This window comes from Poecilia reticulata, chromosome 7, assembly GCF_904066995.2.
Source record: "Poecilia reticulata chromosome 7, P_reticulata-male-v2, whole genome shotgun sequence".
NCBI classification, from domain to species: domain Eukaryota; kingdom Metazoa; phylum Chordata; class Actinopteri; order Cyprinodontiformes; family Poeciliidae; genus Poecilia; species Poecilia reticulata.
Genome location: NC_088836.1, coordinates 2,685,144 through 2,707,861, shown reverse-complemented (window position 1 = coordinate 2,707,861; position 22,718 = coordinate 2,685,144). Strand labels below are relative to the sequence as shown.

The 22,718-nt window shown below is 39.5% G+C and overlaps 1 protein-coding gene across 3 annotated transcripts in view; it reads right to left on the bottom strand.

Moving 5' to 3' along the window:
• Positions 1–22,718, bottom strand: part of LOC103466867 (plexin-A1-like) — a 333,062-nt gene that overhangs the window by 122,211 nt on the left and 188,133 nt on the right. For all 3 annotated transcript variants that reach the window (XM_081608591.1, XM_008412750.3, XM_008412753.3), the window contains 2 exons: positions 22,565–22,664; positions 9,056–9,170 (listed from right to left, as the gene is read on the bottom strand). In XM_081608591.1, the coding sequence (XP_081464717.1) occupies positions 9,056–9,170; positions 22,565–22,664 (215 nt within the window). The remainder of the gene's footprint in view (positions 1–9,055; positions 9,171–22,564; positions 22,665–22,718) is intronic.

Here is a 22,718-nt window from a genome sequence, read left to right as displayed (position 1 = left end):
AGAAGGATTCCCATCATTTGACGTGATTTTTACCCGATAGACCAACACAAAGTAGTGAATAAATAAGTAAAAATCAGCCCTGTTTACTCTGATACCTCCAATTGAAGTTCAGTCCAACCAAACCCAATTCCAATGCCTCTTTGCCCGGCTTTCTAACTAAATACGCAGAAAGAAATTTAAAAAGAAGCGGCAACAGCAAAAGAGCTGGATCAGCAGTTCTCGCTAACAATCGATGGTTTCCTGCACGACACGTTAAAGTGGAATGTCATCTCTGCTGCCTGATATTGAGCTGTTAGCAGGTCATGACAGTCATTAGGCAACAGTCTCTTCAGATTCATTGCAAGTCTGAAAGCTACCGGAGATCTTCATTACCCACAACCTTCATTATCCACAACGCCTCTTCAAAGATACTTGATGATGAGTTACAGCAACATTTAATTTTGTTGGGATAAATAAAGAATTTTTGATTGGTACATCAGAGAAACAGTTCCTGTCAGATGTGAAGGAGATACACATCTCCTACACAGTCCAAGAAGCCAGGCTGATATGGTTTGGACATGTACAGAGGAGAGACAGAGAATACATCAGAAGAAGGATACTGAGGATGGACCCAGAGGAAGACCAAAGAGGAGATTTATGGATGAAGTGAAAGAGGACATAAAGGTAGTTGGTGTGAGACAAGAAGATGCGGAAGATAGGGTTACATGGAGACAGATGACTCCATGTATATATTTTATATACATGGAGTCAACCCCTTTAGGGGGTCTTCAAAAAGAAAATAATAAATAAAATAGTTTTGAATTGAATTAATTCTGCTCTACAAATCTGGCCTTTACGGAGGAGTGGTGAGAAGAAAATGATTTGAAGAAAGCTATAAGACATCATGTTTGCAGTTCATAAGTTGTGTAGCAAACACAAGAAAGTGGGACCAAAATTGAACTTTTTGAACCAAATGCAAAATTATGTGAATTAACACTTGAGTCATCTTTAACACACATTTTCACCACTCTGAAACGTGTGCTGATAACTGGAGTTAAACAGAGCAATCCTGGAAGAAAAGCCAAATTATTTTGCAAACCACTGAAAGTAGGGGTGATATGGACATGGACCTCTACAAACGTCACGTCATATGAGCAGGAAATCCTTTGGGTTGGGGGTCCAAGTCGTTCTCACACTCTCCGAATGCTTACCGTTTTTTTATTTATTTATTTTTTTTTTAGTGCCTTGGGTTTCTCTGCGTGTTCCATAGAGAAATGTTCCGGAGCGGTTCATGCTGTGTAACTGGGCGTATCACTTGCCGGCTGCCGTTAGGGAGTGTGACCAGCCTGTTAAGTTAGCAGAGACATGTTGAAGTAACATGCTGCTTCCAGTAGAACATTAATCAGTGCTATTAACTTCACCTGTCAGGGGTTTCAATGACGTGAGCTGATCATTTTGTGTGTTAGTGCGTTGCTGTCCTCCGCCACCGTGCAGCTTGACAACAACGTACGACCGTTTGATCGGCTCTGTCGTCAAGTTGATGCATTCTCTAATTAGTGGCGCGAAAGCTATTGCTGATCTGCGTATCTTTATTCATCCTGTGTACATCTGGAGTTTAAAGCAGCATGCTAATGGTAATTAATGAGGCAGGACTACAAAGCTGCTGGTGCACACCTCTGTGCAGCAGCAAGTATGTCAACCGTATTCCTTTAAGTGTAAGAAGGCCAGGCTGGAGGAAAGAGAGCAAAAATATTTTTTAAAATGGGAGGAAAAGAAGGAGAATGGCAAAGTCTGATCAGCATAGAAAGAAGGGAATGAAGCAAGGCAAAATGAGGAGAAAGACGGCAAGGAAGTCAGTTCACACTGCAGGCTGAGTCTTAGCGGGCGCGATGCGCTTTCACATTCTGAAAAGGTCAGCGCCTCGACGGTTAACTAAACTGTTTCGGAGCGGCTGATGCAGAACCGGCTCTGGGTCGTAATGAGCACTTTCTTTGACAGATTCGGATGACTTCACTCAGGCGTTGTCTTAATGAATACATCACACCGAGAGAAACATGCATCTCTGAGCTGCAATTTCTGCAAACATGATTAGGAAAAACGAACAGAAAACAATTTAATTTCACCAAAACGTTGTTTAAAAATCTGTATTTTTAATGTCACTGCTGCAGGACTGAAAAACAAGAGACTTTGGACTCTGTAAGGTGTGACGTGCCTTCAAAATCAAGAGCCACTTTTTGCAACAAGATGGAGGGGTAGGGACGGGCAATGTGAACTGAAAATCTTTTCAAAATATTTAGAAATATTATTCTGAAAACAATAAAAGTTACAATAAGAGCTAATAATAATTACTTATTTGTTTTGGAACTGTGTGGCTGTGACTGCATGACAACAATCATAGCCCCACAAACACAAACAATGCTGTAGAAAAACATTCCCATTCCCATTTCTTTAAGACACCAGTCATATAAAAAAACGTGTGATTTATGTCACTAAACTGCTCACAGTAACTGCATTTAATTATATTTTCAAATTAATTGATATGTAGTGATGCTCTGACTAAATAAACAGCAGAGAAAATACTTCCAACTATATCTTGACAGTATGGAGTTTAGTTTTTTTTGTGTGTTTTTTTTTATCCATTATTAATTGGAATTCATCCTGCCAACAATAAATGAATGCTTTTTTTTCATCATGATAAGCAATGTATTACCATAAATTATCCAATACATGCCCAAACCCACTGAGCTTATGTCTGAAATATTTTTGCACATGTATAGACAGAAATGTTTATTTTTTGCAAAATATTAAATCCCTTAAATTTGCATGGAAGGAGCAAGGTTCTGTGTCTTTACTCTGAAGTAAAAAAGAGAAAAATCATACAAAGTTTTTGTTTCGTGTTCTACTTTTACAATTTAGACCAAATTTTAACATATCCATGATAAAACAGAATACAAATAGCACTGTTTTAAAATGAATAATCTATAGTTTTGTGTTGACCAGGGACGCCGCTATGTACTTTCTGAGGTGAATGCAGACTTATTATTGGGGCATTTTCAAAGTAGCTAAAGCGCCTTCATTTGTGTATGAAACGCCTAATAAGTTATTGATCATATCATTTGCACATGCTATATGCTATAATTTTTCTGTGTGGCGCCCCATCGAGCATGGCGCCCATGCGCGTCACATACAATGCATACCCACTTTTTGTGCCACTGATCTTGACAAATTTTTGGCGAGGGGCTCGATGCAAAGTGATGAAATGACACTCATTTGAAGACAATAAGGTTCGCATTTTAGACGGTGATAGCCACTATGTGGAGCATAAAAACAAACCTGGAACAGAGGAGGTGGCCTCTGGTTTCATCTTTCTGTCAGTGATTTCAACATTCATGTTGACAGCCCCCAAGACCGAGGGGCTAAAAAGCTCTGTAATATATTTCCTCACTCTTAAGTTACAGTGACGTAGACAAGTTGGTGGATGATTTTCAGTGCAAACTTTCAGATATCATTGATTACATTGCCCCCACTAAAGTAAAGGTTGTGACTGGTAGGAAGAAATCTCCATGGAGAAATGCACAAACAGTTCAATCTGCAAGACAACTCTGCCGTAGGGCCGAACGGAAATGGTGTAAAGGTCAACTGCACGTTTATTATGACATCTACAAGGAAAGACTACGTAACTATCACACAACACTAAAACATGCACGAGAGGCTTTCTTTGCAGATGTCATAAACAAAAACTTTAACAATGCTCGAGCTTTATTTGCTACTGTTGACAGGCTCACAAATCCTCCGATGACGTTGCCACCTGAACTTCAATCTAATGCCGCCTGCAACAAGTTTTCAAGTTTCTATTAAGAGAAAATTCAAAAGATCAGAGGATTAATCTGCATATCCACTCCAAAGCCAGTACCAATGCTGTGCCCAAACAAAACAAATGCAGGAAAAATGACCCAATTTCAACTACTAAATTATAAAACCCTAGAAGAAATTATAAGTCAATTAAGCTCCGGTTCCTGCTGTCTGGATGTCCTGCCCACACATTTCTTTAAGAAAGTCCTGCCTGTTGTTGCTAATGATCTGATCCAAATAGTAAAGTTATCGCTCTCTTCAGGTGTTTTCCCCCAGGTTTTGAAAACAGCCTACTGCAGAATTACAGGCCGATCTCCAACCTGCCATTCATCAGCAAAATTATTGAAAAAGCTGTTTTTAAACAATTAAATAACTTCCTAACAATAACAAACTGCTTTGACTCCTTCCAGTCTGGTTTTCGTGCTCACCACAGCACGGAGTCGGCCTAGTCAAAGTGTTCAATGACATCCATATAAATACAGACTGTGGGAGAACCACAGTGCTGGTTCTGTTGGACCTCAGTGCAGCTTTCGACACTGTTGACCATGACATTTTACTGAATCGACTGGAGAGTTGGGTCGGACTCTCCGGTCCAGTGCTCAACTGGTTTGAATCTTACATAAAGAACAGGGATTTATTTGTTTCAATCGGAAACTTCTCATCAGAGAGGTCAAAGGTCACATGTGATGTACCCCAAGGTTCAATCCTACGACCCCTTCTTTTCAATATTTATATGCTCCCACTGGTTAAGGTTATAACAGGACATAGGATTAGCTACCACAATTATGCGGATGATACACAGCTCTACATCACGATGTCACCAGGTGACTCTGAACCCATCCAATCACTGAATAGATGCTTAGAACAGATCAATGTGTGGATGTGCCAAAACTTTCTCCAGCTGAACAGAAACAAAACTGAAGTTATTATCTTTGGACCTAAAGATGAGCGAACCAGAATCAATGCACAGCTTCAGTTATTACAACTGAAAACCAGCGATCAGGTCCGAAACCTGGGAGTAGTGATGGACTCTGACCTGAACCTTCAGAGCCACATTAAGACAGTCACAAAGTCGGCCTTCTATCACCTGAAGAACATCTCTAGGATTAGAGGACTTATGTCTCAGCACAAACTAGAGAAACTCATCCATGCGTTTATCTTAAACCGCATTGATTACTGCAACAGCGTCTTCACAGGTCTGACTAACAAATCAATCAAACAGCTGCAGCTGATCCAGAATGCTGCTGCTCACGTTCTCACTAAAACCAGGAAGATAGAACACATAACACCAGTTTTAAAGTCCCTACACTGGCTCCCTGTAGCTCAGAGAATAGACTTTAAAATACTGATGTTAGTTTATAAATCACTGAACGGTTTAGCACCACAATACATTAAAGATCTGTTATTACTGTACCAACCGTCTAGACCCCTCAGATCTTCTGGTTCTGGTCACCAACCAGAACCAGAACCAGTTCCCCAGAACCAGAACCAGACGAGGAGAAGCAGCATTCAGTTTCTATGCACCACAGATTTGGAACAAACTACCAGAAAACTGTAAAACAGCTGAAACACTGGGTGCCTTTAAATCTCAACTTAAAACCCACCTGTTTAGAGTTGCTTATGGCTAAATTAGGGTTAAAGTGCGGGTTTTGATGTCTTCCATGTTTTTATGTCTTTAATGTTTTTAATTTCTTTTTATTTCTTTTCTACGTTTTAATGATGTAAAGACCCCCGGAAAACATCCCAGTTAAATGGTTTTTAACTAAAGTTCTACGGGGTTTAGAGTCCCAGTTGACGGCGTTCAATTAAAAACCTAGAGGTTGGAGTCCTTGTCAAACGGTGTTTTTGTAAAGTCCCTGAGGGTTAGAGTCCCAGTTAAACGACGTTTAACTGAAGTCTAAAGGGGTGTTTATTTAATGTCACATGCTGTTTTTATTTTAATTATGTAAAGCTCTTTGAAATGCCTTGCTGCTGAAATGTGCTATAAAAATAAAATTTGATTGATTGATCTTTCTAACACCTACAGTGCAGCCTTAGCTTGTCTCCCCAGTCAACTTCACAGAAACTCATCACTTGAGACTGAAGCAATGCACATGTTGGCATCGTTGGCATCCTGTTAGGACTGTTGGTGTTAAAGACACTAACTGGGAATTAAATAGAGGTTAGGGACAGGATTTTATGTGAGTTTGTTGGCTTCATTAGTGATAACAATCGCCTCATTATTTGTCTGATATTTCCAACCTAAAGTTCCAGAACTTAAGAAGCTTCTTGGGACAGAGGTGAAAGGTCTTCAGGATAACAATAGAAACCCAGATGCCTTCATTTAAAACTCTCAAGGTCATCATGTCCTGGATGAGTGAGAATCTACACTAACAAAGTAAAAACGAAAAAAAAAAGAAAACTTTTTTTAAAAGCTCAAATCAGAGGAGATTATTTGGGAGTCAGTTTCCATCTCTGCTGTCAATCACATTCTGCATTAATTTATTTGTGGGACATCAAACATCCTGAGTGACAAAACAACATACAAAATGAATGAATGCCTTAATTACCAGGCGGGCAAAATGCAATCAGCAGCAGAATAAGAAGGCAGGCTGCAACCTCAAAATAAAACATGCAAACAAACCAGTTTTTCTATTAGGTTTTCTGCTGGTTTTTTAATACTGCCTTTCCCCCCTATTTCCTTGAATCTAAATAAAGTCATCTGAACCCACCCCCAATCCCCGGGGGAGGGCAGGGGGGGCTACGGCCGCAGCCCAATCGGATCCACTGGCTCCCAATGCAGGGATTCACTGGAGCACGGCAAATCTGTTTCCCTCTGTTGTTTGTTTGCGCCGGTGTTTGTTTCTCTCATTGTTTGTGTTTATGCGCCTTTTCCCGTTGATGGCCTTCTCAAGTGTTTCTCCGACTCTGGCAATTTTCTGCCTGGTCGCCTCTAATGTGCTTCTCTGTTTATCTGCTGCCACAAAAGAGCTGATTTATATACATTTACAAATCCAGGAAGTGACAGTGGAGAATTATATTTACCTAAAAAAGGGTAAAACACTGTCCCCCCCCAAAAAAAAACAACAACAACTAAGTTATCTTTTTACATGCATGCTGAGAAGAAAAGGGAATCTTTGGCGAGTTTACCAACGCCGCATTTTCACAGATGCTATGAGTTTTATCAGATATGAAGTGAAGTCAGCCTCGAGAAATATGACAAATGCCTTTGGGAATATAACCAGTGTACTGTGAATTCAATCACTCCGGCAACTGACTGCTAATGACACAGGGGGAAACTTTTCCAGGCAGCAGTGATGGGCAATATTGCCTTCAGCGGAGGCTACGAACTGGCAAATTGGAACAAAATCGAGACTGGAGGAGATAAATGTGTGACAAAACTAGCGCTGTTGGCCAAAGTGAGCATATGCGTGGCTTCAAAATAGTACCTATTCAATGACAGAGAGCAGGAGGATGCATCGGAAGCCCGGAGCCGTCTCCTCGCTGTCTGCCGCGTCAATAACAGTGATCCGTCTGTGGCTGTGGGACGAGTACGACTTCCTGTTTACCGTTTCTTCCTCCGCTCTCAGACTTAACTCTCCTAAACACTTTAAACTGCAGCCAGATACTTTTGCTCTTCTACATGTGCAACAAATTTATTGGCAGAATTGTTTCTTATTACACAGAACATTTTAAAGGCGCCAGGCTTTTAATTTGAAGAAATTTATTTAGTGAAGGAAAAAAAAATCCCATCTTAAAATAAGTTGCAAATTGGGGTTAAGTGACAAGTAGAAGTTGGAATCACACCTACGACCTTCTGATTGCAACTCTACCAACTATAGCCCACAAAATAAGGGTGGGAGACCTTAGAATTTTAGAATTTTACTTAGAATTTTATTGTGATACTCTGTGGAACTATTGTGATAATGATAAAGATTAGGATTAAACAAAACCTACATTAGTTATTTTTCAGGTACCTGTGAGGGTGTGAATGCATGGCACAGCATTCATAGCACCTCTGCTGGTGCAGAGTTATTAAATCAATTTGTAATTCAGTGTGTTTATGTCTGTGATTAAAAAACACTTGAGTCAGTTCAGCTGTTTTTCTATAATGGATCAGTATTGGCCGATACTAAACCTCAGATATCGGTATCAGTAGTAAAAATTGGAATCGGTGCATCTCTAGTGTGTTTCAGTGTTTTGGAGTGAGGTTGCTGCTGCTTTGAATTATTTATATTATTTTCAGGCTTTAACAAATCTTTTACAAGAGGTGACATCATACTTATATGAAGGCCTGTATATCTGAAGGCCACTGGAATATTTCCTAGAGATGCTTTAAGTTAAACTCAGTGGTGATGCACACAGGAAATCATACAGCAAACACACTCAAAACAACAGGAAATTCCTACAGCCTCCAACCCAAGAGCCACATACAACACAGACCCACACACACCTACTTCACACCCACCCACGCTGAGTGCACCGAGCAGCATGTTTTTCCTGATTATACCCTTTCAACATCTCAGTTTTCTTCCAAAAACAAAGATGGAAGTGAGTGAAAAACCAAGAGAAAAGTGGCAGCAGCGAATGAATAGCCGAGTGTGTTAGCATCCATGCAGCACAAAAGGAGAAGAAGGGGAAAAAGAAATCTGACAAGTCACAAGAAAATGAAGGAAATGCCATAGAAAGTTTCGGGGAAGAATATGTAGCATCCAGTAATGAGTCGGTCCATTATTAAAAAAAAACAAAAACTGTTTTACAGAGAATATTTGAGATATTTTATTCGCCTACCATGAATCTCTACCATGTTTGTGCACAAGCCTGGGAGAGTCAGAGAACTTGACAAGGACCAGGCCCCACGAGTGGATGAGGGGCTTTCATGCAAATATAACATTTGGGACGACAAGCGCATGCTTCCATTTGCATACCCATTCACCCCGACTTGTTTATAAGTGAATAAATCTAGCGCTGCTTAGAGTGCAACAGCTGCTGCTGGGCCACTCACAGCAGCACTAATTCACCCCATCACACATGCACACGCACACACACACACACACACACACACACCCCCACACACACACACACATGCATTCAGGAGCCACGAGGCTCCCAGCTGCACCACTAGGGTTGCTATGCACACCCGCATATATATGTGTGCAAATGTGCACGTATGCTATTCATTCTTGGAAATGTGTTCACGTGTTGCTTAACGTGACTAACTGTGCGTGCTAAAGCTAACGCTCACCTTGGACGTGTTGACCCGGCCCTCCTGGAAGGAGCATTCGCTGGCGTTCTGTGTGCACATGTGGCGGTATTTGCACCAGTGGCAGGGGAAGTTGGCGTTGACGCAGGACAGGCACCTGGAAGCAATCAAGAATTTGAGACAAACAGGAGAGGGAGAGAGGTTAGAGGAGGCTGCCTATTTAAACAACAACGTAATTAAGAGCTAAGACCCGAGGTTTTTAACCACTTTCTTGTTTTTTGGTAATTATGTACATCGCTGTTTTTACTTAGAAAACAGAAGAACACATTTTTAAAAATGAAAAACCTGACGGTGTGAGGAGGGGAAAACAAACTGCTGAGGTTTCATGAGACTGCAGAAGGACCAAAAGGACTTTATTGATTTAAGTGGAACTACTAAAAGCAACTGTCAGACATTCTCACCTTACATTAACCTGCCAGCATCTGGGTGGCCATCTTTGTGCCTGAACCAATCACTTTTCATTTGGACATCCCCATATTTACCCAACTTAAACTGGTTGAAATTACTGTAAGGCATATCACATCACATGATGTTATTATTAAATATTAATAATAATTCTTCTGAATGAGGTTTGTCCTTCTGCCATTTAGTTTAGTTTTGTGCTCCTGACTGTTGAAGTGAAACAGAACACCACAGTTGAATATAAAGAGCTCTCCAAGGCCTTCACAAAGAAGATTGTAACAACCACTTTCTTTTTGGGGTTTATAGAGGTCTCAAACTTGAAACCAGCCATAACAAGGGTTATATAATATTTTCAATTTTTCATTATAGTTTAGTTTTATTTTATTGTGCCATTTTGTCTAATTCAGTTAGTTTTAATTGGTTTATAGAGTGTGGTTTTATTTATAAAGTAGTTCTAGTTGTTTCACACTTTTTAGGTGCAGAATTCAAAAAGATCAACGTATTATACATAAATGAGGTAACGAATACTCAACAGAAGATCCCATTTTAAAAAATGTACTGAGTGATTGTTAAAGAACAAACGACTTCTCCTGATTTTTGCTGTCAAAATTTTGCAGGCTAGCATAAGTGGAAGAGTATGGAGTGCCGTAAATTGCCGACAACTGATGTGTGGGGGGGAAAAAACAAATCAATTTTACATAAGTTCCAAAGGCTAATAAATAAATTAATGAACACAAAACCAAAAGATATGGTATCTATAATTTCAGTATTTCGGTTTTAGTTAGGTTTCTAAATAGACAATATAGTTTCAGTAAGTTGTATTTTTTCCCCATTAATTATGTTTTTTTATTTATTTTAGTTAAATATGTTTTCTTAATTTCAGGCTTTGTTATTTCGTTGGCTTTAGGTAAATGTAATAACCTTGCATATAACACAATTTGTGGAAATAATTGACAAATGAAGGACAATCAAAATGACTGAAAACGCGTTCAGGTCTTGCTAACTAGACCAGTTCACTATGAGAGCAAACTGCCAAATGCTAAAAGAAGTCCCTAAAAATTCCAGGAGATGTCTAGATAAAAAAATTCTTTAGGGAAGTTATGGCAGTTCCTCAAACGCTGGTTGGAGCATAACTGCAGTATCTGCGATATGGGGCCTGCTTGATCACATCTTTTGCAAGTACGTTCTTATCAGCACTGGACTAAATTACTTTCTGCTTTCTGTCAATCATGACTATAGGTATGCCCAGGATGGACACGTCATGTTAGTGTGTGGTGTGACATTCCAACCTGCCTCAAGAGCTTCTATATCCCTTAGCAACCTAAAGTACCAATCACAGTTTAATTACTTGTGGACCAATAAAAATGAGTTGCATTTCTATCACAGCAGAGCTCAAGCTGCCAGAGCACTAGAAAATGCTTGGCACTTCTGAAACATTCCCTAAATGAACAGACATCTCAGCCCTGAAACCCTGTTGCACCAAATTCTTATCGATTATCAACAAACATATCAATGAAATCCAGAAACAGAGCAGAAACAAACAAAACCCCCAAAATCTGAGGGTTTAAATCAAATTCTGACAGCCTGAGAAAAAACAAACTTCTACAGCATCAAATGTTTATGGTGAAATCTCCATAAATCACGTTGGGAAAAACAAATGTAACTACGGTCTCTTGCATTAAGATTTTATTCCAGCTGTCAGGCTGGCCAAGGCGGATGTTGAAAACAGCTGAGAGAGAGAGAGAGAGAGCAGTCAGAGCCGGAGCAACACTCCCTCCTTCTTATTCTCCATGCTTGGAGGCTTAGTGAGAACTAAGCTGGCAGACTAAGATAAGCCTGTTTTTATATAACGTTTTTTTTCCCTCTCTCTCTTTTTATTCATTCAGAGTTGAGGAGGCAAAATGAATATATACACATTGAAAAATGGATTAGAAGACAAAAACAAGGCTATCATGGTGGAATGGAAGAAAATACAGTGGAGGAATAAAATGGCTAGTTAAAGTTTTTAATTTACTCAGTGTCAGACATTTAACAGGAGGGAGATGATAGTAAGTAATAGGAAAACAACATTTCCTCTTAAAGCGCCTGCTTGATCACATCTTTTGCAAGTACGTTCTTATCAGCACTGGACTAAATTACTTTCTGCTTTCTGTCAATCATGTGGCTCCTGCTTGAAGAAACACAGCCTCTCTCTTCCTAATCCAAGTCATATATAAGAAAACACACAATCATTCAACGTGCAAATGTGAAGAGTGACAAAAAAACAAGCCTGTTTTTGAAAAAGTCTTCAACTTTTCCATGTTTCGTCCTTTTTCTTGTTTAAGCAGGATGTTGTTTCCTAGTTTTTACATCACACTAGAACAAAATGGGATTAAACTGGATCAAGAAATCTAATTTTTAATTAGCTGGCCCTGCCAGAGTGCTCAGTCAGTCCTCTAACACCACCCACAGTCAATGTTCTGTAGATTAGATCCACTAAAAGGCTACTGAGTCTCCCTCTACATCACTAAAAGGGCAGTCAAAGAGAACATGAGTTAACTCGTATGAAAAACGGGTAACAAATGTTGTTCCTGTAGGCTCTGTAAATAAGTAACTTGTTTGCTTGCTCCAATTGTCTAATTTTTTAAAGATAGAATAAAGACCAAAATGTAGGTAAGAGCTTTTCTTTATTAGCTTAATTGGAAACACAACATACCTGAGTTTTTTGATATAAAACATGTTCAAGAAAGCATGTTTCCAGTATTTCACCCTGAACCTCGACCCTTCAGTCGTCCTCAGATCCATTTTGTTCAAACATTATGTTTAACAGATATACTCAGGGTGGACACATCATGTTAGGGTGTGGTGTGACATTCCAACCCTATGTTGGAACTCCACATTATTTGGATGTGGAAGGTTGTTTATGTTTTTTTGCGTCTGACATAAACTGTGAAGTAGAAGTTGAAAATACTTCTTAAACTGGAGCATTTCCTCCTCCATTTCCATAAAAGGCCAAAAGCTGTGTTTGATTTAAAACATGCTACAGTTTAACGGGGAAAAAAAACTCTAGGAGATATTAAGCTGGGTTACCAGAAGCAGAATGCTGTGAAAATTCAACCAACCTGACATCCTTTATCAACAAAACTCCAACCCAAAGGTTCATGTTATTAAAAATACTCCACTCCATACCAGCGTTGTTTAATCTGTAAGGCTTTTATCCTGACACATGATGTGGAAAAAGAGGGAGGTAAAACACAGCTACAGACAATTACACTGTTTCCTGATCACATCTTTTATCTTAAAGAGTGCCTGAAGTCTTCATCCACCCTGCAGAAAGCTCCATTCAACAATAACATCCACACTAATGCGCTGATACTGTATGGGAATTATAATCCAAAAGCACACAAGTTCAGTCTGAAAACAGGATTTCATGTTTTTTGTTCTCAAAACTTTTAATACTTTTGCATACATTCATATTTTGAAAGCTGGACTCCATGTCTTTTTTCTCAAAACGTTTTATGATTGCACTCAAAACTTCTCCTCGTGCTCACACTTAGTCTCTGCTTTAGCAAATGTTCACTTGTAAAACTCTCTTGTTTGCTATGGCAGGCCCCAATAATTGTGCTGAAAACTTCCTAATTCCTTTTTCCTAATCTTTAGCAATAAACTCATTTAGTTTCTGTGAGGGTTAACTCCTAATGTGCTTGCATTGGAGTGATGGGCTCATGGCAGGGGGCTTTGCATAGTCAGAGATAAGCTAGTGAGTGAGTCCAGTCTCAACTGCAGTCTGAGGTTTCTAATCAATGTCAGTGGATTTCCACAGGGAGAGGGGTGGGCTGAGGTTATGCTAACAGTCCGATGTTTGTTAGCAGAGCTCGTGAGTCAGTTCCTCCTCACTATTAACCCAGGGTTCATCGATTTCTTGTTGCAGGCACGCGTGCGTGCACATTCACAGGCATGCTATGTATGCTCGCGCCTCTAAAAGCCACACACACACACCCATACACACACTTATACGGGGAGACAAACTTACGCACACAAGCTGTCACTTGCATTGACATCCAAGCATTCCTCTGGGTCACCTGCTGGTTGAGACTTGTCTTACAGTAAAGATGTCAATGCCTGGACAACAGACTTGGGGTAAGTGGTTGTGCTGCTGCTGCAATGTAGTCAATAAAAATTGCCTGCTGTTTAGCAAGGCCCAGCAACAGAGCTGGGTCAAATGCCTTTTCATCTCCTCTAAGCTTTTGTTCTTGTGAGGCCGGATCGATAGAACAAAGCTGTTGATATGCAAGCAAGAGAAAGCATGTTTGGAAGGAGTCAACAATCATATCCTCAATTAAATCTGGCGAATGTTGATGAAGTCACAAATCAGGCAGCAATTCTGTCCTAACAAGGAGAGCTCAGTCCGTCTGGGTCGATACTCTGCAGAACGTCCTTTTGGGACATGTCTGTACCAGCTACACACATCTACAGACTGACATTTGACCATTTTTCTTTGCAAGCTCAATCCGACTTGAAAGCTCTGGTCTACAAAGAGCAATTTGACTCAATTGGATTTAGACCTGGACTTTGACTGGGACATTCTAAAATGTGAATATACTTTGAGACAAGCTCTTCAATTGCAGCTGTTAGAATTGTTATTTTGCTGAAAGGCGAACCTTTGCTCAAGTGAAGTTATTTGCAGCCTCTAAAAGCTTTTCTTTCAGAATTGCCCTGTATTTACCTCCATCCGTATCCTCAGCAACTCCATTCAGCTTCCTAAGTTCTGCTTAAGGAAGGTCACAGTGGGGATACTGTGGAATTTTAATGACCTGTTTACACAAAACCAGCAGAACAGTGAAACTTAAATGTTTTGTTACGTTTTGACATCTCGTTTACATGGTCACAGTCTTTGGGCAGACAGAAATCTGAATAATGACCATGTAAATGCCAATCGAAAACATTCAAAGTCAGTCACATCACTCTGCGCTCATGTCCTCAGGCCCGATTCTTACCAGCAGACAGCACAACAACGACTTCCATCTTCAGTCCGTGCTGCTGCATCTTTTCAAAAAATTTGGGAGATTAAGCTAAAATTGCTGATTGTGGAACATTTATGTAAACGAAGACGCATTGATTACACATGCCAGATCACACACCTCTACAGAAGCAAAGTGTTACAAACATTGCCTTTGGATTAGTGAGTCCACAAAAGTTTTACTGCCTCCCACAGGCCTGACATGCATACTACATCATTTCCAGTGCTATTTGTTTTCCATCTGCATATTGCGTAGATGGAATCAAAGGAAAATGTTTCTGTAAACAGGGCCTTTGTTTTACAGCAGGAATTCTGCCAGTTTTAAAATTCAATTTTAAAACCTTTTAAGACCATTAGCAGTAAAATTTAAAACCTGCATCATAAAATGCATATTTCATAGAGCAATAGTGATAAGCTCTTTTGCACACAATGAACATAACATCGTATTGGTTGGTGTCAGAAGTGAAGCAATGACGAACGTCGATCATCCAACCGGCGATAAATTTACTCTTTACCCATTAGGGATGCAACAGAGCTAGCCAGCTAGCTAGATTACATTAGCAGCTGGTTGTCAGTAGCTGCCGCAACCTCAAAAAATGCAATTGTGATGTTTGAGTGTGACTCAAACATTTGTCTGAGAGAAAAGTCTCATGATAAAAAAAAAAAAGAAATACATAAGATAGTCCTGACATGACAACATGTACTGTATTATATTGTTATGTAATTAAGGCCATCTTACATTTTAAAATTAATTTAAGACATTTTAAGACCTTAATTTTAGATACATGAATTTAATATTGTACAGGACAAACAACATTTTGTAAGTTTGCTGTTTGCTGTGTCCCGTGCCTGGCTTATGGCATTGTGCATTGGGGCTTTATCCAGGGACATCAAGGTAAAAAGGATTGAATACATATATACACTGCTCTTTTCAGATCATTTACTTGTAAATTAAAAAAGAAAAGCAATTGTGAATGTTTTTCTGTACCCTTTACTATTGTATATTACTGATGTACCGTCACATACATGAAAAAAAAACAGTAAATAAATCCTTTTGCAAGACTCTATTCCTTCTAGTCTAAACAAACTGGCTTTTCAGCTTGATCGCCAAAAAAATCCCTTTGAGTTTTATCCAGTACCACTACACAGCGAGCAGCAATAAAGCGATGCATACATCATTAGGTTACGTAGCCCAGGAACCAAATGAGAAGTTTAGATTCTCAGTGGGGTGGCTCAGACTCATTATTCGATATCATTGGAGATTGTCAGGGCAATGTCCAAAAGCAGCGAGTCGGTGAGTCTCAACTCTCAGTTTAATTAAAAACGGGATGCATTCATTGAAAATTGGACCATGAAACAGTGCCAGAGAAATCAGCATCATCAACTAATGGATGGGTAATCACAAAACAAAGATGAGCCTAACCAGTGTCGCACATGATGAGTCCAAAAGTTGATGAACAAGGGAGGGGAGGGAAGGTGGCGGGATCGCCTGGAAATGAGAGCGGCTCTTGCAGGCTGGAGTGTGGGCCGATCCCATCCGCTGAGTACCTCCTTTCACTGCTCCTTTCATATTGAAATGGTCATGGTGGCCTGAAGCTGAGTGGGGGGGGAGGCGGTCGCTAACCTTTCAGCTGTGTGGGACGCATTATCCCGCCACACAATGACGCACAATCTCCGTCTTGTTTGCTAACACTGCTTTATATTTCTCCTTCCCTCTTCATGCCTCTCCAGCACTCAGGGAATGTGGGTTTTCTTCAATGCTCTGTTCTCCCCTCCAGCACCATCCCGCCCGTTCGCTTCAATCCCTCTCTTTAAAGATGCATTATTCCTCTCTTCCGCATGCTCAATTAAACTATTCCAAATCTCTTTTTTAATGCAAATGCCTAATATTGTAAAAAGCGTATGTAACTAGCTCTCGGCATAATCTGCTGTGCCAAGTCTGTGCCTTCTGTCTCCGTTTGTTGCCTCTGACTGTGCGAGCACCTGTTTGTGCGTTTGCTTAAAGAGGCTGCAGGAGCTGGTGAAGCCGGTGGTGCTTTTTTTGCATCGTGCGTACCTTCAGGCAAGCCGTGCAAACACACGCACAAGCCCGTCTGGGCCGCCAGCCTTTGGGCTGCTCTGCTTGTGCATCAATGCTGATGCTGTAAAGCCTCTCAACCTGCTCCACACCCACCAGGACAGCTCCATTACCAGCCATCTGAAACGCTGCGACTCCTGCGCCTCGGCCTCCTACGGGCGGGGTTAAAGATTTCAAGGTCAAAGGTGATGGCTGTAGGGGAGTGGTGTGTAAAACGTTGGCTTATATTATAGCTGCTGCACTGTAGTTTTGATACAGACTCCTGAGGGGGCCCGACATCAAAGGCTTAAACAGCAGCAAGCCTTTTAAAGCGGCAACGTCGGTGGGGGGCACAGCAGAAACGCACACCCACGCAAAAACATGCAGCAAAAGTGCAGAAATGCACAGATACTGATGAATGTCTTCCTTTTGCAGATATTTTAATGCATCCTGCATAGGTTTTAACAAGAAAAAAGACCAAACATAACAGTCATGTGTTAACAACATATTGTTACATGTGCAGATGACGCTGTTCTGTTTGCTCAAAGGGAAGTGGTCTTGAGGTTAACAGATGAACTGAATGGCGTCACTTATTGGTTGTAAAAATCTAGTCTGGGGTTAAATACAGAAACCCCAGACTTTCTGTATTTAACTCCATTATCGTTAAAAAATGTTTGATTTTTTTAACGATACAAGGAAAATTAAAAAATATTCAGATAAAATTAAAAATGTTGAGGATTTTATCTATTTAGACATGACATTGAATCTGACCTTAATCTTTAAAAATCATGTCCAAAACGTTTAGTCTTTAAAATTGTGGATCTCTTACTACTGAGGATTCCTGGATTTATCTTAATGCCTTTTTTTTTTCATGTTTTGTTATATTGTATGTCTACCTGGTCGCAGGGAAGCAAAACTATTTTAAAACCTCTTGAATCAACACGAGTATATTAAAGATTCATGACAAGAAATCCTGACAATATCATCACCGTCATTCTTTCTAAATCTTTTCTTTTAACTTTAAAAATCTGATATTTTATGCAAACATTTATTTAGTTTAAAGAACTCATCACGCCCTTGTGACTCAACCTTTACAAAGGTTTGTCTTTTTGAGATCAGATAAAACGGGCGCCCTCTAGAGGTGAGTGTAACATCCCAAAATATCGGACCGCTTTTACAAAAACTTATCTTTCGCCGCAATGAGTCACTGGAACAGTTTGCCAAATGAAATTATGACATGTTCTGGTTATGAAATATTTGCAGATTTGCAATTGTTATTGATGAAGGCAATGGGACTGTTTTGTGAATTTTCTGTTGGTTTGTAGTTCATTTGGTTTAAGTGAGATCTGAATAATGAATTGACATGTATGATTAAACTGATTTTTCACCAATTCATGATCTGTTAAATCAAACTCCATTACATCAACCTGTCCAGGGGCAGCAGGTGGAAATTAGCATGTTTTGCTCTTACCATACATTTCTCCTTTTTAAAACATTATTGAAATGTTGTACATTGTCACTGTGTAAATAAATAAGCAGTACAACAAAAAACAGAATAACAGAAAGTAAAGGCTGGAGAAGTGGCCCAGGTGAGCTCTCCCTGTCCAGGCCCACTCCATTATGACCATCGCCACACAGAAACTCCAGCCAGAGCTAATTAACGGCCTATTACTATGCAGATATATGCAGGGCGAGAGCAGGTCTCAGGCAATAAATGGGCCTGATGAACAAGAGGCAAGAAAAAAAGGGGAGGTGAGGGAGAGAAGCAATGAGATCAGAGGATGATGGGATGACCGAAGTGTTGTGTGGTAGAGATGCAACAAAAAAAAAACAGGTAAACATAAAACACAGTGTTAAAATTTTAAAGTCTTGAAATTCAATTCAGTTCAACGCAAAAACGCAAAAAAGTCTAAAACAGATACAAAGGGTCAAACATAAAGAACTCACCTGGGTTCAAAATAATAGAATAAACTTATTTCATCATTTGAACTTGGGGAGCAAATACCATCTAGCTATCCCTTTGGAAGAGTTAAAACAAATTAGTGTGGGAAAAAAGTTATGTTTTTAGTCCTATTTTATGATTTAAAGGTATCAAAAGGAAGGACATGTAAGATTAAAAAAACTGTAAATGGGAATAATTAGCAAAAACTTTGTGCTTCTCCCACCTCACATTGCTCTCTACAGCCTTAACCTCTAACGTTCCAAACGTAAATTATTTTTTGTACCTAGCCTCGTATGGGTTGGCAGTGGAAGTCAGCCAATGTCTCCCAGCCAACTGGAGGTAAATATGAAGTTATCGATGATGGAGGCAGCTTGCTAGCTGGCTGGATAGCAATGGTATATTGCTGATTTCATACAATATACCATAATAGCAAGATATATTAGCCACTGTATTTATTATCAAAGACTAATATGCCTTTGTTACCTAGCAAGAGTATATCAGTAGCTAGTTACTGGTAGCCACCAGCAATTCCAGGTACAGAATGTGATGTTTGCATGCGACTCAAACTTTAGCCTGACAGAAAAATTAAATACTCATGTCGGGACAAAATTTAAGACCTGTGATTAACATATTTAAGACCAACTTAATCTTTTTTTTTATTTTTAGACATTTTAAGGTCTGGATTTAGACACATAAATGTAAAACCTTTTAAGAATGCATGGACACCCTGGCAGGAGATCAGATAAGAAGAGTGCCCTCTATAGGTGAGAAGTAGTATTGCTTTGTGTTATGAAACAAACTCCTGGCAGCTAAATGGTGGGAGTCTGTGCCAGGTGGAAGAGGCTGCAGTCAGACAGAGTAAAGGCTGTCCAAATCTCTGGGCTGTAAATCACACTCAGCAAGTCGTGGTATTGAATGACATTTATTTATTTATATTTAACCTGTATTTAACAAGACAGGACAGTTAGGGGCTTGCTCCTGATTGGTTGTTTGGTTTATCTCTTTGCTGCTCTGTTGGTTTGTCAGCCTGGACCTCCTTTTAGTTCAAGTCCACATGGAGACTTGAACTAATACAGGGAGGTGAAACAAAGTTGCGGATTTGCAATTATTAAGGGTCGACTTATTGAAATCAGCCCCAATTTTTCAGCTAGAGATGCCAAAAAAAATAAAAGGGAAGGAAAATAGGTGGGTGCAACAAGATGTCATAATTAAAAAAAGCATCAGTCAAATCTCAAAGGAAAAAAAGAAAGGCAAGTCATGAATAAATTAACTTAAGAGCTGGTGCTGGTAAGATCTTGTCAGGGTTATTTCAACCATTCATTTGGGAGAATGCTAATGCTGCATAGAAGCTGTCAGCTTTGTAAGAACTGCTTGTTGTCAGAATCTATTAGAGCACATGATCTGACAGGAACTCTGACAAATGCTCTCTATTTGTTTGGATTAATGTTCAACTCAGAAGCAACCTAGAAAAAAGGAAATACTAATAACTATGAAAATTACAAATGTACATACAGGATGACACCTTAGCAGTTCTATGTAATAACAGACAGGCAATTTAACAGCCACCAACTCTACAGGGGTCACTGCAGCATGGGGCAGTTACTGGCATCAAGCTAACTTTTTTATCAGATCAACCCTTTGATTTGAAGTCGTTATAATGAGATACTGAGGATGATGCAGAAGCAGAAATTCACTGCTGCCCCTCCCCTACCTGTTGCTGACCACTACTGGTCAGCTGGTTAATAAAAGGCTACATTATTTACTGATTGAAATAAAGAAAAGTTTCACTAAAAACATTTCAAAGGGGATAAACAGCAATGTAGAGGTAGAGCTGTTAGCATGTGATGAGAATGTAACAAATCATCAGTGTCTTCAGTTAGAGGCCTCTCCAGATTCACTGCAACACTGAAATTGACTCTTTGAAAATGACATTAATTACGACATTTAATTTCGCTTTGGGATAAAAAGTACATCTGAATTGAACACAATGTTACACACACAGCCAGTGTTACTCCACAAACAAAAAAAAGGCAAAAGTGAATAATTCACAATTTCTGGTAAACTACAACTAAGCATTACTGAAATCTGCACCAAAACCTAGCACAAGTGCTCTACTACACATCAATTCAAAACACTTTGTAAGGCAAAAGATTTATTAAGTTGTATACACTTAATTAGTTCATTATGAGAAGAATTATATATTGTTTGCAACTTATATTGTTAATTTAATGCATACGGCCATGAAAACTGGTTTGGTAATTATTGAGGAAGGGGCGTTTTTTTTTATTTTGTTTTGGGTTTTTTTTTACAAGAGTTTTCGTTCTTCCTGCCTCTTTTTCATTCATGTTAGTAAGTGTTGTAATAAAATGCGCTTGTATGTAATGATGAAATTTGTTAACTTTACTGACTAAATTAATTATTTTTTACACAAATAGTAAAAAAATCCGCCGTATGTAGCAAACACAAAAAGGTTTTGTGAAAGCATCAAGAAGCAAACTAAAGCTAGATTCCACAAAGCTTAAATGGAACTAAGGCTGCAAGATATCAGGAAAATATTATTTTGATACTATTCCTAAGCATTGCAATGCATATATAGATTACAACAGCCCTGCATTTTCATGACTTTATTGTTTCCATCATTACAGTTTCCACACCATGCCTTAACCTCCCAATTACAAAAACCTACAAGCAGGAGGACAAACTCATTACTGACAGTTAAAGAGTGAATGAAAGACCAGAAAAAGAACAGCGGAACAAATATTACATCCAAACCTGCAAAGGTTGTGCTGATGATATACTGAAACAATTACCTTTTTAAAAAGCACAAACAGGAAAACTGAAGACCTGAGAGGACCCGGCTCTCACATCCATCCTGATGATCTGACACACTTGCACACGCGCACACACGCGCATGCACACCCCCACACACGCGCACGCACACGCGCACACACACCCCCACACATGCACACACACACACACACACACACACACACGCACGCACACGCACACACACACACACGCACACCCACGCACACACACACACACACCCCCACACACACACACACACACGCGCGCAGACAGAGCTAAGCATAAGAGTGAGCCAACTCAAGGCAGACTGAGGATTCTCAATTAGTTTCACAAATTCAGTTCAAACTGTCCTTGGAGACGCTTTGAAACCTCCCACTCACCTTACATGATTCCACACAGGATCCATTCAATAAACAGCGCTGCTTAAATCAATCTCTGCTACAGGCTCTTTTATACTGTCGGTCAGAATATTCTGAAGTCAGAATTGTTTTCTGCCAGATTTTTTTTACTGAAATTTACTTTATTTATATAGAAATTTGCAGTAAAATTGACAACTCAGAGTGCTTTATTCTTAAGCCACTTTCATCCAATCAAATAAGCTGGATTTGAACCCACAACTTTCAGTAGGAATGGGAGTTTCTCTCTACATACATGACTAAAACAGATACGTAAAGATCCATGAACTAATGATGACGAATGCATTACTGGGAGACACAAAGAAAAACAACTTCAAACTGAAAAAGTCTTTTAAGAAAAGTCTTCCTATTTACTCCTCAAATAACAGATTCAGACAATAAAATCCCAAACAAACTGCTTTAAAATTAGTGTTTAAAAGTAAAACGGTATTCCTTCACTCAAATTAGGAATAAATCACTTCCAAACAGCGTAAATGATGTGTTCTGGGCTCCCAAGCTTGGCTGCTCTTCTAGGCCTTGCGTGGATGGGATTCGATTTATTATTTCACTCACCAGTACTCCCTTATTTGCCCGAGATGTAATTAACTAATTGATTTGTTAAAAGCTTGAATACATTGAATACCGAAGAGGCACAGGTTGTGATCCGTCCTCACTTCTCCCCATTAAAATAAGAGTTACTTGTCAGCCAACATTTTAGCAACGCTGCTTTTAGCAAGAAAGCACATTTACTTAGTGCTTGTCACTGCTATGCATGGATGTTTAATATTACTGACATGAGTTTATCTGTTTTTTTGCTATTTAATTTGGATCAAATGTAATACATAATTAGGTTTTTGTTCTGTTTTGCATTTATGAGTGGCTGACTTACGACTGGTGGACGCTGCAGTTGTAGAAGACGAACAAGACACTGGCAAACTTCTTTCCTGTCTCTTTGGACTTCAGATACAGTCTTATTATACGTTGGTCACCTAGAAGCAAACACAAGACATTTGACACTCTTTTTTACATTATTCCTGCAGTTA